This window comes from Mya arenaria, chromosome 16 (assembly GCF_026914265.1).
Source record: "Mya arenaria isolate MELC-2E11 chromosome 16, ASM2691426v1".
NCBI classification, from domain to species: domain Eukaryota; kingdom Metazoa; phylum Mollusca; class Bivalvia; order Myida; family Myidae; genus Mya; species Mya arenaria.
In genome coordinates, this window is record NC_069137.1 from 37,614,814 (window position 1) to 37,631,295 (window position 16,482).

The 16,482-nt window shown below is 35.0% G+C and overlaps 1 protein-coding gene across 1 annotated transcript; it reads right to left on the minus strand.

Moving 5' to 3' along the window:
* Nucleotides 1–713: 713 nt before the first annotated feature.
* Nucleotides 714–14,281, minus strand: LOC128221608 (uncharacterized). The gene is made up of 20 exons (XM_052930213.1): nucleotides 14,260–14,281; nucleotides 13,837–13,892; nucleotides 12,763–12,920; nucleotides 11,520–11,545; nucleotides 10,329–10,866; nucleotides 9,720–9,845; nucleotides 9,423–9,462; nucleotides 9,048–9,132; nucleotides 8,411–8,501; nucleotides 7,985–8,229; nucleotides 7,414–7,626; nucleotides 7,131–7,229; nucleotides 6,430–6,495; nucleotides 5,028–5,222; nucleotides 4,565–4,714; nucleotides 3,175–3,246; nucleotides 2,522–2,593; nucleotides 2,080–2,139; nucleotides 1,663–1,753; nucleotides 714–724 (listed from the first exon to the last, which is right to left on the minus strand). The coding sequence occupies exons 11-20, from the start codon at nucleotides 7,579–7,581 to the stop codon at nucleotides 714–716; spliced, it is 984 nt and encodes a 327-aa protein (XP_052786173.1). The 5' UTR covers nucleotides 7,582–7,626; nucleotides 7,985–8,229; nucleotides 8,411–8,501; nucleotides 9,048–9,132; nucleotides 9,423–9,462; nucleotides 9,720–9,845; nucleotides 10,329–10,866; nucleotides 11,520–11,545; nucleotides 12,763–12,920; nucleotides 13,837–13,892; nucleotides 14,260–14,281.
* Between the last annotated feature and the right edge of the window lie 2,201 nt (nucleotides 14,282–16,482).

A 16,482-nucleotide genomic window follows, 5' to 3' on the forward strand; every position in this document is an offset into this window, starting at 1 on the left:
TATCTTTTTGAAATGAATAAATCATAATACATAGACTTTAGCACTTACATGGAGGTAACGTCGTTGTGGTTGTGGTCGTTGTGGTTGTTATTATACCTAAAAACAGAATCCCGGACAATACCTTTAGATTCTTCAATTAGATAACATGTTTCGACAAATCTTGCATTTTTTTTATAAAGATTTAAACATTACCCCACTCAGGGAATATCTTGATTTTCGAATCGACTTAGTGCAGACTTTGTATTTATCTTGACTTGCATACACATAGATGACAGCGCATGCGTGACTGGGAAAACTTCAGGCCTATTACGTACCAATACATCGACTTAGAACAGATTTAATATCTTGACTTGTATGCACATAGAACTCAGCGCATGCGTAAATGGGAACACTCTAGGACTTTGATACAATACATCTTCAGCCAATGCCAACTTGACTCATAATCAACATAATAAATTATAAATTTTAAGTGATAAGTGTAATAAATGCTTTAAACAGAACAGAAAAGATGTCGAATTAGTGTCCTTTAACAGTTCATAGGGAATTTCTTAAACATAAGACATCACACAAATGAAGTTCGTTTACTGTAATAAAAGTTACTGTAATAAAAACTGAATATTTTTAGGCTGGGGATAAGGAAATTCTGTTGTGTCTGCCAATTTATGATTGGAGTTTGTTCATTAAAGTAGGGAACAATCTCAATCGTAACTGTGTTAAAGAGTCCCTGTAAAATTCCAATATATTAGATATTAGAAACTTCATTTCAGTATCGATTAGTATAACCCACTTAACCCTATAGTCGGATGTTGACCCGTGAGCTGAGACCTTTTGGACTTTTATATTATGACATGTCTAAAAAGGACGTCGTTTTGCATGCTATTAACTATTAATCGTGATTTATAAGGGTTTTCATGCATTTTAGGTAGCCAGTGTATTTTTGGGAGATGTCATCTTCTGCCATTACTTTATTATAGTCACTAATGAAGTTTCGCATAGGCCGTCTTTATGTATAATAAATTATTAGCACATCATTATTTGCTGAATGCGGAATGCATTTTTTCTACATTTGCCTTCCTGACAAAAATGTTTTAGAAGATCGGTACCCTTGTTGCCTCACGAAGCTCACGATATATCTTACAATACAGGATATAAGTGTATCAACATTATTAATAGCAGGATGAAGGTAATGTGTGTATAACCATTAACAATACAAGCGCTTTGATTCTTTGGGTCTGTTATCGATTTGATAGTTTCCACTTTCTTATCCAATTAGTGTAAGGAAATAACTGATAGGGAACACAAGGCAGAATTAAGTCGATGTTAACTATGTTGTAAAAGAATATAACAACATTGCCCAATATCAATTGTTCGATGTTGTTTCAGTTATGTGTTTCCATTAATCATGGCTGAAGCTTTCCTTTTTAAATGATGATTTTTTTTACAAAATTATTACTTTTTGATAAATTACCTATATTAAATATAATTAAATATAATTATTGAGTCCAAGTCATTGTAAAAATTGTAAAATACATGGTATGTTTTATACGATATTGAATTCCTTAATATAAACCGCTTAAACGGTGTTTTGGGGTAAAAATTCATGATTAATAAATAGTACAATATTTTTAAAGGTTTTGTCAAAATGAAACGAAAACAACTTACACACAGTCAATGGATTTTTGAATATGAAGAGATCTATAAGCCCCTGTCTTTCAATTACTTTTGCGTCTGTTAACAGATGAATTCCTGATTGCTGTAAAATGACACAGATCTATATATATATATATATATATATATATATATATATATATATATATATATATATATATATATATATATATATATATATATATATATATAGAGAGAGAGAGAGAGAGAGAGAGAGAGAGAGAGCCTAAACAATAAATAACGAACAAAGGACCAGCTGATATATATATATATATATGTTTATAAAAAATATATATTGTTATACACTGTTGCTAAGAATAATTATGATCATTAAGTAGTTATTCCATCAGTCTGCAAATTTTATTGATATTTAACAATGACGGAACAAAGACTGATAAGAAAATTACTTACAATGTAACCGTCGTCCGTGTCCCCGTATTTTCCATAACTCCGACGAGAACTTGATTTTCGCTTGAACTTATGGATAGAAAAACAAAAGATTACTGTTTACACTTGTGAAAACAAGAAAGACATATATAACCGCTTTTTAAACGTCAAAATGGCACCGATACCGTCCTTTGTGATACACCGAACAGGGTGTAAACCTATTACAACAAGTAAATGGATTTACAAATAGGATTATCTATGTAATTTGTAAATATTAAAGCGGGAATTTAATATCTGGATATTTTTATGATTCATCTTTTATTATTGGCTTATTGTGCGATGTCTTTTGAGTGCTTTTCTTCACTTTCAGTTTCAGCCAGTTATAACAGATGTAATATATGTGCTATGATTATCCATATACTTTCAGTTGATGAAAGTCATGTTTATCATACTTAGTATTACTTACATATCTTAAATACTTTTCATGAAAGCTTCGTCTTTCCAGAGATCTAAATGCGTCGTTCGGGTTGACACTTCTCTGCAATTTGAAAACACAATTTATCAGTTATAGCAGTTACTATTATGTATGTTCTTGAGCGCGATAAACAACGACTTGTTGCATAGGCATTGATCTTTCCTCCACTGACCGTGTGCACATATATTTATAACGTATCAGTTACGTTTAATATTTAAAAATGTTATTACCGTTAGTTCAACTGATCTACCTCAATGACGACTCGATCGTTTGTAATGTTACAGTCGTCCTTGATGTTAAAATTATTTTTTCACACAGTCATTAATCCCATAAATGATTCATCCGGAGAGTTGTTTAGTTGCGCACACGGTGATGGGATGTTCATGCTTGATTCACTGTCTTTACAGGACGAAGTTGAACAGAAATCCGTATCAACTACGCCATGTTTACATAGGCTGAATGCTGGGTTTCCGACATTTAAAATCTTTTCGCATATTATCTGTCATACTACTGTAATATACTTACACGAAGTTGTGATATAATAATATTAACCTGTCTTACTACAGTTGTGAAAAAAGTTACTATTTTGCAAATGTATTATTCAATTAATACTGCCATCAATAATAATATTTTGATATGCTTACTTTTTCGTTGGTTGGATACTGGTTTATATTTTGCATCCAACTTTGTGCAAGCGACAGAACATCTTCGGTGACCTGTTGAAATATTTATGTTCATATGTGTTGCACTTCTTCTATGTTAAAGGTGACCCCATTCAATATTAAGTTAAACGTCGGTCACATTTCCTAAGATTCGGGATAAGGAGCTAGTAAGGTCGCACATTTCGGGAAAAATGTGCGATGAGCGCACCGGGAGCTAAAAGCGCGAAGATCACGGTTTCCGATGTGTCGTAGAAGTTTTTATTGACCGAAATCCCGTAGGCATGTCTCAAAAAGAAACGTACGGTTTCCTCAGGTCCCCTCAGCATTCCCACAAATGCCGAACATAAACTGGTTCAACCCCCCAGTAAATTTACATTTTACTGACCGTTCCAAGGCGGAACCTAACAATCCTTGATAAACATACCTAGTGTTTTTATATATAGTATGTATGTGCTGTTTGTGGAGTTTTGTGCTGTTCTTCCATGTTTCTTGTTTGTGATTTTATGTTCTATGCTTGGCGTTAACCAAGTGCCGTTAAACTGGGTTTATTTTTAAACTTGTTGCTACTGAGCTTCTTTCTGTAGCTTTTCGCATACATATTGAACGAGATTTTGGGCCCTACAAATCATATGGAATCTCACGATGTACGTGTTAGTCTTTTTCAAACCCAAAACGGTCTGAAAAAATCGCCAAAAATTAGGTATGCCGCAAGAACGACATGCGGCGATCCCTGGGTGTTCTTTAAGTATCCCAGATCCTTACATTCGGGTGTCCCGCGATTGGAGCTGAAAAAGGCCACCGCGCAAGCCCCGTATAGAATGTTACTTATACACACGGTAACCGCAGACCCGTCTGATTCCCCTGAAGTCATAGAAATCTGCCGCGTCATGGTGAATATGCGACCGTAACATAAATACGCTTTCAACATCATCAAGGATAGATGTCAGCTTATTTATAATTATAGCGATTCTTGACATTTGGTAGATGAACAACATATACATTATAACAAACAGTCTTTATTCAGTGACTATGTCTTGGAAATCGTTTTATCTTCAAACATTGTCATTGTAATTGCAATTTTCATAAGCAATAAAGACCATAAAAACCTGTTTACTATAATACATGTATTCTTTTTTAACTTTAAAATACTCATAGTGTTCGAAATTTAGCAAAACTATCAATAATGAACACCAAAGTATAATTTATGTCTTGATATGTGTTTAAAATTCAGCACAATTATCTGCTTAAACTGTTATTTTGGGAGTATATACATCTTGCATATTCGCTGTAAATTACATAGTATTTGTCAGTCACAATGTTCAAAAATTATAATATTGATTATATTTTATCAGAAATAAGAATGTTTACAAACCTCAAAGCTGTCGATATCGTTTCCGCTTGCAAGAAGTTGGTTCCGTTCATCCACCGCCATGTAATACACCGTTGAATGCGGGGCAGCTCGAAACGTCATTGCAATGGGCTGACCTGGTTGAGCATTCGTTGTGTTAAAAGACACGGACACCTGGGGCATTTCCGTAATATATGATGAATAGATGAACTATTGAATTAAGAGAATATGGAAAGAACATGTCTACATCAAGCTTTGATTGGTTTATATTTGAAATCATAAACGAGGGTGATTAAAAAATAAGTATCTGAGACGAAAACAAAATAAAGTAACAATAATAAGTCGCACCATCTAGAAAAAATATAAATACTCGAATGATACATGTGTCAAATCATATATAATGCTACTTTATCGGTCACCTGACAATAATTATAAAAAATCTTTTAAAATAACTAATTCGACTCAAAGGGAAGTAAAAAGGCAGTACCTGATTAGCAAGGGGACTTCCACTGACATAAACAACTGCATTATCTGATAGTATTTCCCCCGTAGCAGTTATATGTGACACTATTATGACAGCATGCGGAACCATTTTTTCAGTGAGGTGTACATTGAATGCCACAAAGGAGGCACGTGATAGAGATGATCGCATAAACGCCACCATGTCCCCTCTACTGTACATCTACAATCGAAAGACCAATATATCGCCTTGTTTAAAACACATTTGTTATACAGTGAGAAGCCAACACATACAACAAAAGGGATTCGAAACACTACATGTACGTGTATGTATACGTAAACGTGTATGCATATGTTTAGCTGTATGCATAATCGTTCAAGTAAAAGTTTAAGTCGGATTAAAATTTGTTTGTACAATATTGATATTCACCTTAATGTTTTTCTCGTGTTTGTGTTCTCTTTTACCTAACAATCCTTGATAAACATACCTAGTTTTGTTATATTTAGTATGTATGCAATGTGCTGTTTGTGGAGTTTAATGCTGTTCTTCCATGTTTCTTGTTTGTGATTTCATGTTCAATGTCTTTGGCGTTTACCCAGTGCCATTAAACCGGGTTTATGTTTTAACTTTATGCTACTGAGCTTGTTTCTGTAGTTTTTCGCATACATATTGTGTTCATGTTTGAATATGTTAAATTAAAACATAGGTATGAACTACATATTTAGATATTTCTAAAGCGTCATGTCGATATATTGTGCACATGCAACATTTGCGGGGTACGTCACATAGGTTGGTGTATTCTCGTACAAAGCTTAATCACACTTAACCAAGACATTGAAGGCGAATAGGAAAAGTAGAATTTTTGGACAAAACAGCAAACCAATAAGTGACATTTAACACATGTTTATGACAAAAATCGCATTAGTGCTAAATCCGGCTGACACTGTAGGCATCATCGGTGTCCAAATACATCAAGTCCATTTAGAGGTTATACAGATATATATAAAACAAATTGCGGTCGCAATACTATTATATACAACTCAACAATAGAAATACCTGAAAATTCTAAAAGTAGTGATACTATGTTTGTCTTGTCATGTGTGTGATGAAGCGAATCACTAAGCATTGTGTGCTTCTTTTGTAATCTGATAACTTTGACGATCTGCCTGGTAGATTATTACTTACCTCAAAGTCTCACAATACCGTATGCGTTAATTCATTTAACAGCTAAAACTATATATTAAAAAAATATAGGGTTACATTCATGACAGTTTTTAACATGTCAAAGGAATAATGTTAATGCAATTCTTGAATTCCTTTAATCTTAAAATGTCTTGTTTTGGTTATTTTCTGATTCACCTTAGGACACCAATTTTGGTCGCCCACCAATAACATATATGTAATTGTGGAACTAAAATGCCGAGCTTACCTCAAGTGTCAGCACGCCACTTATTGGAACATTAGCCTCTGCCGTCACAACGAGGTCATGTCCAGCCTAAAATAGTTTAGAAAGGTCTTTTCTTCGCTAAATGTTTATGCTATTAATACAATTATAGCCATGAAAAGACAAGCAACTAAATGTTAATTTTAGCTTCGTAGAAAGTGACATACTTGCATTTTATCAGTAAATTAGTACAAGTATTATAGTGAAGAAAACACACACAATAAATTTACAATCTCGTGTTTTGTTATTGTTTATTATCATTATAGGTTTAACCCTGTCACTGTGCGTTTACTGTTTGGCTTAATTTGCTATAGTTAATGAATTAAACAATTTATGACTGCATGTTTCAAACTAACTAACAGCGCACGCCAATTTTTTTTCGAAACGTCTATAGTTCCTTATAACAGGATCAAGCTAAGCTCACTATTTTTGTTTTTAATAATTTGCATAATATGTACATCTTCAAGAGTTTTCATATTCAAGATAGGAATTTATGTAAATCAGAATACAACATTTTTCATTGACAAAATTCAAATTAAGTATTAATTTGGCTAGTTGAAATAGGCTACTTAAGCCTGTTCGGCTTAAGTAGATTCGAGTAATTGGGGCGAGTGTAAAAGCATGAACTGTATAAAAATGCTTAATGATTGTAACAAAGTTATTAAGGTAGGACCAATTTTACGTACCCTTACATCCGGGTTGCTTATGTCGATGCGTAACATCGGGTCATTACCTTTAGCAATGGCATAAAGGGTTTCTGAGAAACTAACGCCCGCGGCTGAAACCTTGGGAGAGAAACAGTTGCAATTTTACTGATATACTTTTAAACCATGTTTGAGATATTGTATATGAGAACTAAATATAAAGTCAATGACGTATTGAATGCTTGAAATGTTTGATGGTGCGAATTATGAAAAGACCGCCCTGAAAGTCATGCAGTTAAACAAGTCCACTTTAAACAATCTATACCTGCAGTTCGATCTTTTCAGTAATCGTAGGTACGGGAAATGACAATAAAGCGTATCCATGCTCTGTATGTTGTGTCGTGAAAGATATGTCCGATTGGGTAAATTCAACATAGAACCACGTACTACATTGCTTCCGGGCTGCATTATACAGTGTGGCGTTTACTCGCATTTGTCCAACCGTCCCTGGCGAGTCGGCATTGTTTGTAAGACGAACCTAAAAAACATAAGAATCGCAGCTTTGGATTTGGTGTTTCAAAACAAAGGTGTTAAACTGGTCACATCCCTAGTACATTTTTTGAATACTGCCACTGTTTCTAGGCACAGACGTCACATCTATAAAATGCAGACAAAATACTTTACCTCTTACTTACCAAACAATTTATTAAGTGTGCTTTTGGTGAGTGGCTTAATATCTGTGTCTTATAAATAAATCGATTACTGGACGGTGCTTTCCATTTATCCATATTAATTTTCCTTCAATCTTCAACCTGGCTATATGAAATAAAATCATTATTTTCCCTGAAATATGTCTAGACTTAACAAACACACTTTCGAGTAAAAAGACTACATACAATCGTAGAATAATTGACTCCTGGTACGAATCCTTCGCGATGGAGAATCTGTTCAATCTTGTAGTTGTTGTTGTAGTTGTAGTGGTTGTCGTTATAGGAGAAACAATTGGCAGGTCTTTTTCCGTCGCCATTGTTAGCGCTGTTGCATTATCGGTGACAAGTGCACGGATTTTGATACTTCCATACATTAAACTTTGAGATCGAATATCCGACATGGGTATTGTGAATGATGTGTTTCCTATTATCTAAAAAGTAAAGATAGACATTTCACATACGCGAATAGGTCCAATAAAATGATTTAAAGCTAAACAAATGTGTATGCTAATTTCATGCTATGCAAAACCGTTTGATTATAAACCATTATAATAAATGACATTACTTAATGAATTTTTTAGAGTACCGTGCAAGAATTTAGCGTAAAATTACCTCTCTTATTTGTTCATAGAAGTGTTGTAAATTGTTTTCGTCATATATTTGCAGTTTACACGATCCATACACGTCGGTATTGAAGGTAAACCTGGAACATATGGTAACTGCATTGATCCAAGGATGGGCCACCTACACATATAAACTGAGATGAAATACAATATGTCAATGTGTCCCCGAAAATTATGGAGAGGAACCGTATCAGACATCTTCCATCATTCAAAGCGGCGGGAATTTTGTTACTTTCCGATCTCATGTTGTTATCTCATACCCATTTGGCCAGCAATATTAACTGACAATATTTTGCCTGCAAATGAGTTCTTTAATCGTTAAGCTTTCTTTCGTTTCCGTTTATATTTATTGTTCTTTAACATCCTGCTGTCATTTGTTTATGTCCAGTTGCAAAGCTGTTTCTTACCAAGGCTAGTTTTATACTACAATAAGCAACAGTACTGGGTAAAATCCGTAAACTCGATTTGGAAAGGTGAGCAACTGGCCTTGGTAAATCACTTTTAGACATATGATGGTTCATAAATCATAATAATAGTTACAACCCATGTTTGACCTTATACAACCTCACACTACTTTGTAAGTTATTTATTCCAAGCGGTTAACATTCACAAATGTATGTACTGACTTTGACGTCACTTGGACTGATATGGATGTGTTTGTTGTGTAAATCTTTTCCGGAAGTATAAGTTCCACGTTGAACTTCGGAAGGACTGAAATAATAGTAAGGTGATAGAAATTCAACACTTTGTTTGGGTTTTAATATTGAAACGTTATACAAACATATGTTAACCATAACAAATTGGCGGAAAATGTTATACAGTATGATTCATGAATTTTGAACGCGAGTGAAAGAAAACAAATATCGTACATTATACGTGTCATAAGTATCGTAACAACTTACCCACATGACTGCTGATATAGGGGATAGTTTGATAAATATGTTACCACACAAATAGATTAAAACAAATTTTTGTCTATGCAAATAGAAGAAACAACTTACCATAGTCATCGACCGTAAACCCTTTGGAGATGGTCTTGTCCTGCAGAGTAAAGTACCCTTAGAATTTCCTATACCTCCTAATTATGAACATATTAACATGTGAATCAAATAGAAGATTGTTTATCTGGCCGAAATTCTGAATATTCACATAATCATAGTGAACCGTTAATGTTATATCGGCCTTTGCAGCATAACACAAGAACTTTATCAGTAAAGATATCGTTATCTCAACATTTATATCAATTAATTGGTAGAACTTTATAAAAAACATAACTATATAACAAACGTTGATCTTACCATCATTTTAACTTCAATTTTCCAGTCACCGAACGCTGGACTGTTGCTCAATGTTAGCCTCTCCTCAAGCACTCCATTTGGAATGTTCAATGGACCAACAACTTTGATTCGGTTATTTCCACCATCCTGATAGCATTTTAGCATTAAAAAACAATCGGACTTAGGTTATATTTTTATGCAAATAAATCATTTCGAATACGAGTATTGAGCGTGGGAATCATGGGTAACTTCCTCTGTAAATAAGTATTTCTATTTACCAATTAATAAATCATATCCTTGTGCTTTGTTTGTGAAGGTTCGACACTATTAATTTAATCATTTTATGGTGCATTACATTTATTTGTTTATTTGTGCATATTTATCTCTGAACATGTTTTTTTGCCTTTTTCTATCCTTGTAGATGAATAATTGTATTAAGTGTGTTCCTTATGACATGTAATACCATTTTCTGTGCATACAGTTATTTGCACCTACCATGTATGAATGTACTACTGTTATGCTTTTCTATCCACTTATTATGGAGTCAATAAAGTTATTGAATTGTTTTAAATTGTTAAAGACTGCTTAAGTATCATTGAACATAAGGTCAGGACACTCGTTAGGACTTACGTATATTGAAATAGTTGCTGAACCAGTGTATCCTTTTGCATTCGGCAACAGAAATACTGCACGGTATTTCACTACAATTAAAACCTTACATATGTTAATAATTGTAATATATACTGTGTTGTCATGTGTTTTGGATCTATATTGAATGAAGGAATAAACAATTAAGCCTCTTTAAGTTCAACTAAATACATTCTATGAACTCTTAATCAATATCAGATGTCTGATTTTCTGAAATGTTGTGACCTAAATAAAATGCCGCGCCTGTACTGACACATCGCAGATAGGGATTTTACATTCTATTTGGACTTAATATAGCCTAATATGTACAAATCTTATCTATAATAATTGTCTGAAAAGGGAACAAGAATGAAAACTTAATAACACGACCTTGCTGTCCTGCCGAGTAACGTGACTTATCTGTCTGAATGTACACCAACAGGCTGTCATCATATATCAACCGCGACTCGTTTTGGAAAGTTAGGCCGCCGGTTCCTGTCACTTTCATTCTGTATTGACCTTTAGGGAGATCTGTTGGAACCTTAAAACATTTTGATACGTATGTTAGTACATACACAAGTGTGCAATAACAGTATAAGGTCTCGTGGGCACCTTGTGGTACTAACGTCTAAAGAATGCCTTACCGCTTTTCTGACCTTAACCCTAGACAAATTTGCTATTTTCAGTAAACCTTCAATGTGTGTTACAGTATGGTTTATATACAATATCTTATTGATTTCTAAAACATATGTGTTACATACTCTAAACGCAATGGTCTGGGCAAGACTCATTAGGAATGGGTCAATCTTAATTGTTTATCTACTGTTTTACTATATGTCAATGCGTAATACAGCAGATGATAGAATCTAATGACATAAAAATCTCATCCTGCATATTTACTGTTAAAATGAAAGCATTGTGGAAAAGGGTTTATTTTAAAGCACACTAAAAATTTGCATTGTGAAAATAGCAATGGTTGTTTGCTTTATACTATACAGTAGTCATAGGGGCATCACTTTTAACATCCATTACACAACCCAAACCTTTAGTCTAACTACATAGTCATATTGAATGTCAAACGGACCAGTAAAGGACAAAAACTACGACGTGGAGCCGAAATACAATCTGCCAAATGGTGGCATTTAACGCCGGCAGTAGTGATCATTTGGACAAGGAGGTACACGTATAGCATACCTGCATGGCTAACTGCTCCGGATAACCTGAAATTCGAAATAATTTAAACAATTGGAAATATTGCTTTTATGTCACTATAAAAGAGTGTTCCTAATATGCAATAAATACGTTCACCATTTCAATACCCCTATATTAATAGAATAAGCCTTTTGATTGCCACTGAAAAGAAATCGTAGTGTTTGAAAATATTGGAACATATTTTAACAACTCATTTCAAGGCCCATAAGCGTCAGTACTGGGGACGTAATCGTAAAACTTCTAAATTTAACTTAATAAAGTTTTCCGACTTTAAAATACTCTCTAATGACCATATTCATTTGCAAAATGCAGCTATCGAACTTGGCAATCTAGGTAAGTAGAAAAGTTGTGGGCCATTGGGTCTCAACGCAATGCATCAGGTAGTTGCTGAGATAGTAACGTATGTGTGCTTATTTGCAAAACTTTAACCAGAATTTCCAAGTCGAATAATAAAGGCCAATAATTTGCTCTAGGCTCAAAGTATCTAGAAACGTTTAAAAGCAAAACCGTAACAAGGGTGTGACGCCGACGCCATAGAAGTGAGTAATATAGCTGACCTGTTCTTAGAATAGTTAAGCAAAACAGAAATAAAGAAAAGCTGTTTTATTGTGCTAGTGGCAGAACCCGACCTCTGGTCCTCTCATACTGCAATAGGGGAAAACACCCACTGCACCACGATACAGATATTTACAATGACTGATATGAAACATAGAAAAATACAATGGTGGCGGGGCTCATCATCATTTCAATTTTAATATAAAACATGGTACATTATATACAGACAAAAAAAAACAGCCAAACATGTTCTGTGTCGCTAATGATTCACGTCCAGTATTTCTTTGCTGTCTTTTCACGTGTTGTGTTTCTTGATAAGTGTCAGTTCAATCGGAGCACCTCGGCCATTTTCCATCGAAAACAACCTCGGTTTACAATTTTAGAATTCTTTACACTTAACAACGCAGCAAGCAGATCGCAGAGTATTTTCGATTTCACGAACTACGTTTACTATTGCACTGGCATAGTTCAAAGGCTCGTCGCATGACGGAAATGGCCGAGGAAGTCCGATATGCCTTAATCCTGTGCTTATAAAAAGCGAGTTCGGTAATGTTTGACAACTCGGGTTGACCCTAAGTTGTTAACTAAGACTATTCAGTGACTTTCCTGTCGTCTTTACCCAAACTACATACTTAGTCATATAACGTAGCATATAGAGTATAATATATACCAGCTTGAAGTCTTCTACTCGTGTGTGTATACTCTTTCAACGAATTGTCCATCAGAACTGCGACCATATCTACTGGCTGGGCCGTATTTGTGATCAAAGCATGGAGATCTAGGTCCATTCCAGGTGTGATTCGGTTTGGAAAGGAGAGATAGTACGTGCTGAGAAGAGATAATCGAGTTAAACGTTATACGAATACATTCAAATTGATTATGAACAATGCAGACAATTATATCGCCCTTTAGAATTAACCAAATTCGCATTTGCATAACAAACGCGTGTTATTTGTCGGTATGGACAATGCCAATTCCAAAGAGTGAATGGGCGCCGCCATTGTGGTTGTCACGTGACCGCGAGATGAATTGATTAAACTTACACTACAAAATATGACACACGTCCTTGGCTCCGTGAATATGTCTCTTATTTTACAATATTATACTTTATATTCACAAGGCAACAAAACAGCTAACAGCTTTTGTTATTTGCTCGGTTGCAAAGGCGGCAAACCACTAAAAGTTGCAAAGGCGGCAAACCACTAAAAGATTATATTATCAGGTCATTCGTTGAATAAAAATACTGATGATTTTAAAATTAATTCATTTCTATTGATTTGATAACACAGACAATATTCATGATCTGATGTATGTTTCTTTTTTCTCTCATGTTTAGCGCAGTTTTTTTTTGTCAACTTCGGAAGAAACATTATACTTCCTTCATTTCGTATAGGGCCATTATCTCATTTTTATTAAGCAAACTATTTCCAAATCAAACCCTTTGTCATCTGCATTAAACCGATTTTGCTAAAAACATTCCCTGATATATTATATATGATACACACAAGTTTTAAGTATTTCTGATGCGCAGTAATCCTCGACCCCAGGTACAGAATTCGCTCGCGCAGGGGTGTTATGGAGACTACAAACTTTTGCATTTTTGTCTTTATCCCATGTGTGTTCCTGCCGCCCCATTTATAGGTATTCTTTGCAACTCAACGAACGGTTTAAAGAAAGGGGGTTTGTCAATAACCAATACATATATCTACCCAAACAAAGTACGATACGTAGCATACATTATTACCTGTATACCACGCCTGGTGCCAGGACCAGGTGTAGAAACAAGAGGAATAACATAGCCTGAAAAATAAAAATCATAGATGCGTGATAAACAGGTGTCGGGTATCAATCATCGTATCACTGGTTAATTAATATTGCATACACTATTAGTATTCGCCTGATCGCCTTTAAATCACAATGAATTAATGAAAGGTTAGGACATCACTTATTGATTCATGGTCGAAAACAATAACAACATCAACTAGTACAATGCAGTGGGTGCAGCATCTAATAATTAAATGGTATCATACTTAAACATTGTGAAGATGGCGGAGTAACTGTTTATATTTGTTCACATTTATATTTTACTTTCAGTATAAATCAACACGTATATTCTAATTCAATAGTTTACAAATTAAGAAATTATACTTAAGAAAGTTGAACAAACCTCTATAAGAATTTCGTCTAGTCCTTTTGAATGACAAATTAATAATATGCACAGATAAGGATCCCTCTCACGTCAAAGCGTGCGGTCCTTAAACAAGATCACCTTAATAAAGCTTAATTACGCAGTTCGCGATATCTTTCGAAATTTGCAACCAAAAACATGATCGACAAAATTCTAATTTTCTTTACTTTAAACGAAGTGTTTAATTGATTGGTCATTGTCTATTGTTTTTTTTTAAATATATCGAACATTTATAACAATTGTTTTTTATGCAGCTAATAATTCAATATGCTTTAAAAATTAGTATGAACAACTACGATATTATTCCTTCAGTTTACTTTATAAATAATTTTAAAGAAGACATTGTATTACTCAATAACTGTTTAAATTACCGTACTTGTCAAATATCAAAAGGAAGTATATGGTTGAAAATACAATGTGAACACTCACTGCACTTCGGTGATGGAGATCTGCGTTCATTATTGACAAAAGTGTTGGTAGGTTTCGCCAGTGTTTTAATTATGTTATAAATTTACTATAGCATTATGTTTACTCAAGCCGAGTTTAAATTAAGCAAAGAATCTACGCACGAAGTACATTCGATTTATTGAAAACAATAAGAAAGACATCGCAAAATCCCCTTTAGCTAGGATGTTTAAAAATAGCTCAATCATTTATCATTAGGATTCGGTTTTGATCTTTATTGTACAAAACCAATTTCAATTTATTATTTTGCATTAAAAGGACTCACCGGAAACGTTTAAGAGCAAACATGTACGGTGATGGAAATGAGCTGAGATTAACATTTACCTTCAGTGTTGTCGATATGAACACACAACTCCACTCCCTCGTCTAGCAGGTAAAGTAGGTATCTGACTCCATCATCTAGCAATCATCGGTGTGATCATGACAATCATAAATACATAGATAACCAGTGGCGAATCCGTCGTCAAATGTTAGCACACTCGACCATCAATATAGGTGTCGCAGGTTTCATCCCGGTTCCACGCTTAAACTTTACTAGCCGTCTCCTGCGAGGTACGTTAAATAAGGCTGTGATAGTTCAATACGACGGCGCACGTTAAGAAATCCGGATAGACTGTGCTCTTTGCTCAACAATATAACGCGTCTAAGACTCTTACCGGCGCCGACGCTCATGGGTATTCCGGTGGCGTCGTACATAAAAGGTAGACTCCCATAAATAGCCGGGTAGGATACATGACAAGTCCGATTTTGCCACATGTCCTGAAATTGGGAACACGTATTGAACTATCATTAAATATTGATTGGAAGCCTTTCTAGGTGCATCTTATAATTACAAAACTAGCTGGCATGGAGTACCTTGACAGCGTTATCGCGTATGGAACTAAAAGTTATCTCTCTTTATCCCGGTTTCTCATATGATTTGACACCAAATAAAAAGTCATATAGACTTAAAGAAATCCTATTTTTATCAATTGTTTCTGTCTTCTTTGTTTGTCAATTATATAAGACAAAGTGGAGGTTTCGCACTGCTAATGAAAAACTCTCCAGTGATTGATCATTGCACGTATTTTGATTTGATTTGTAATGAAAAATTATAACTTACGTAATTGAAACGTGAGTCAACCAATTATCTATTTTTCTCAAAATACCCAACAACACAAACAATGCAGGATGTTATATTTGCCCAATCGCCCCGGTATCGAACCGCATTGATATGCCAACATCCGGAACGGCTGATGCCTTTCATATTTGCCCAATCGCCCCGATATCGACCCGCATTGATATACACACATCCGGAACGGCTGATGCCTTTCATATTTGCCCAATCGCCCCGATATCGACCCGCATTGATATACCAACATCCGGAACGACTGATGCCTTTCATATTTGCCCAATCGCCCCGATATCGACCCGCATTGATATACAAACATCCGGAACGACTGATGCCTTTCATATTTGCCCAATCGCCCCGATATCGACCCGCATTGATATACTAACATCCGGAACGACTGGTGCCTTTCATATTTGCCTAATCGCCCCGATATCGACCCGCATTGATATACACACATCCGGAACGACTGATGCCTTTCATATTTGCCCAATCGCACCGATATCGACCCGCATTGATATACCAACATCCGGAACGACTGATGCCTTTCATATTTGCCCAATCGCCCCGATATCGACCCGCATTGATATACCAACATCCGGAACGACTGATACTTTTCATATTTGCCC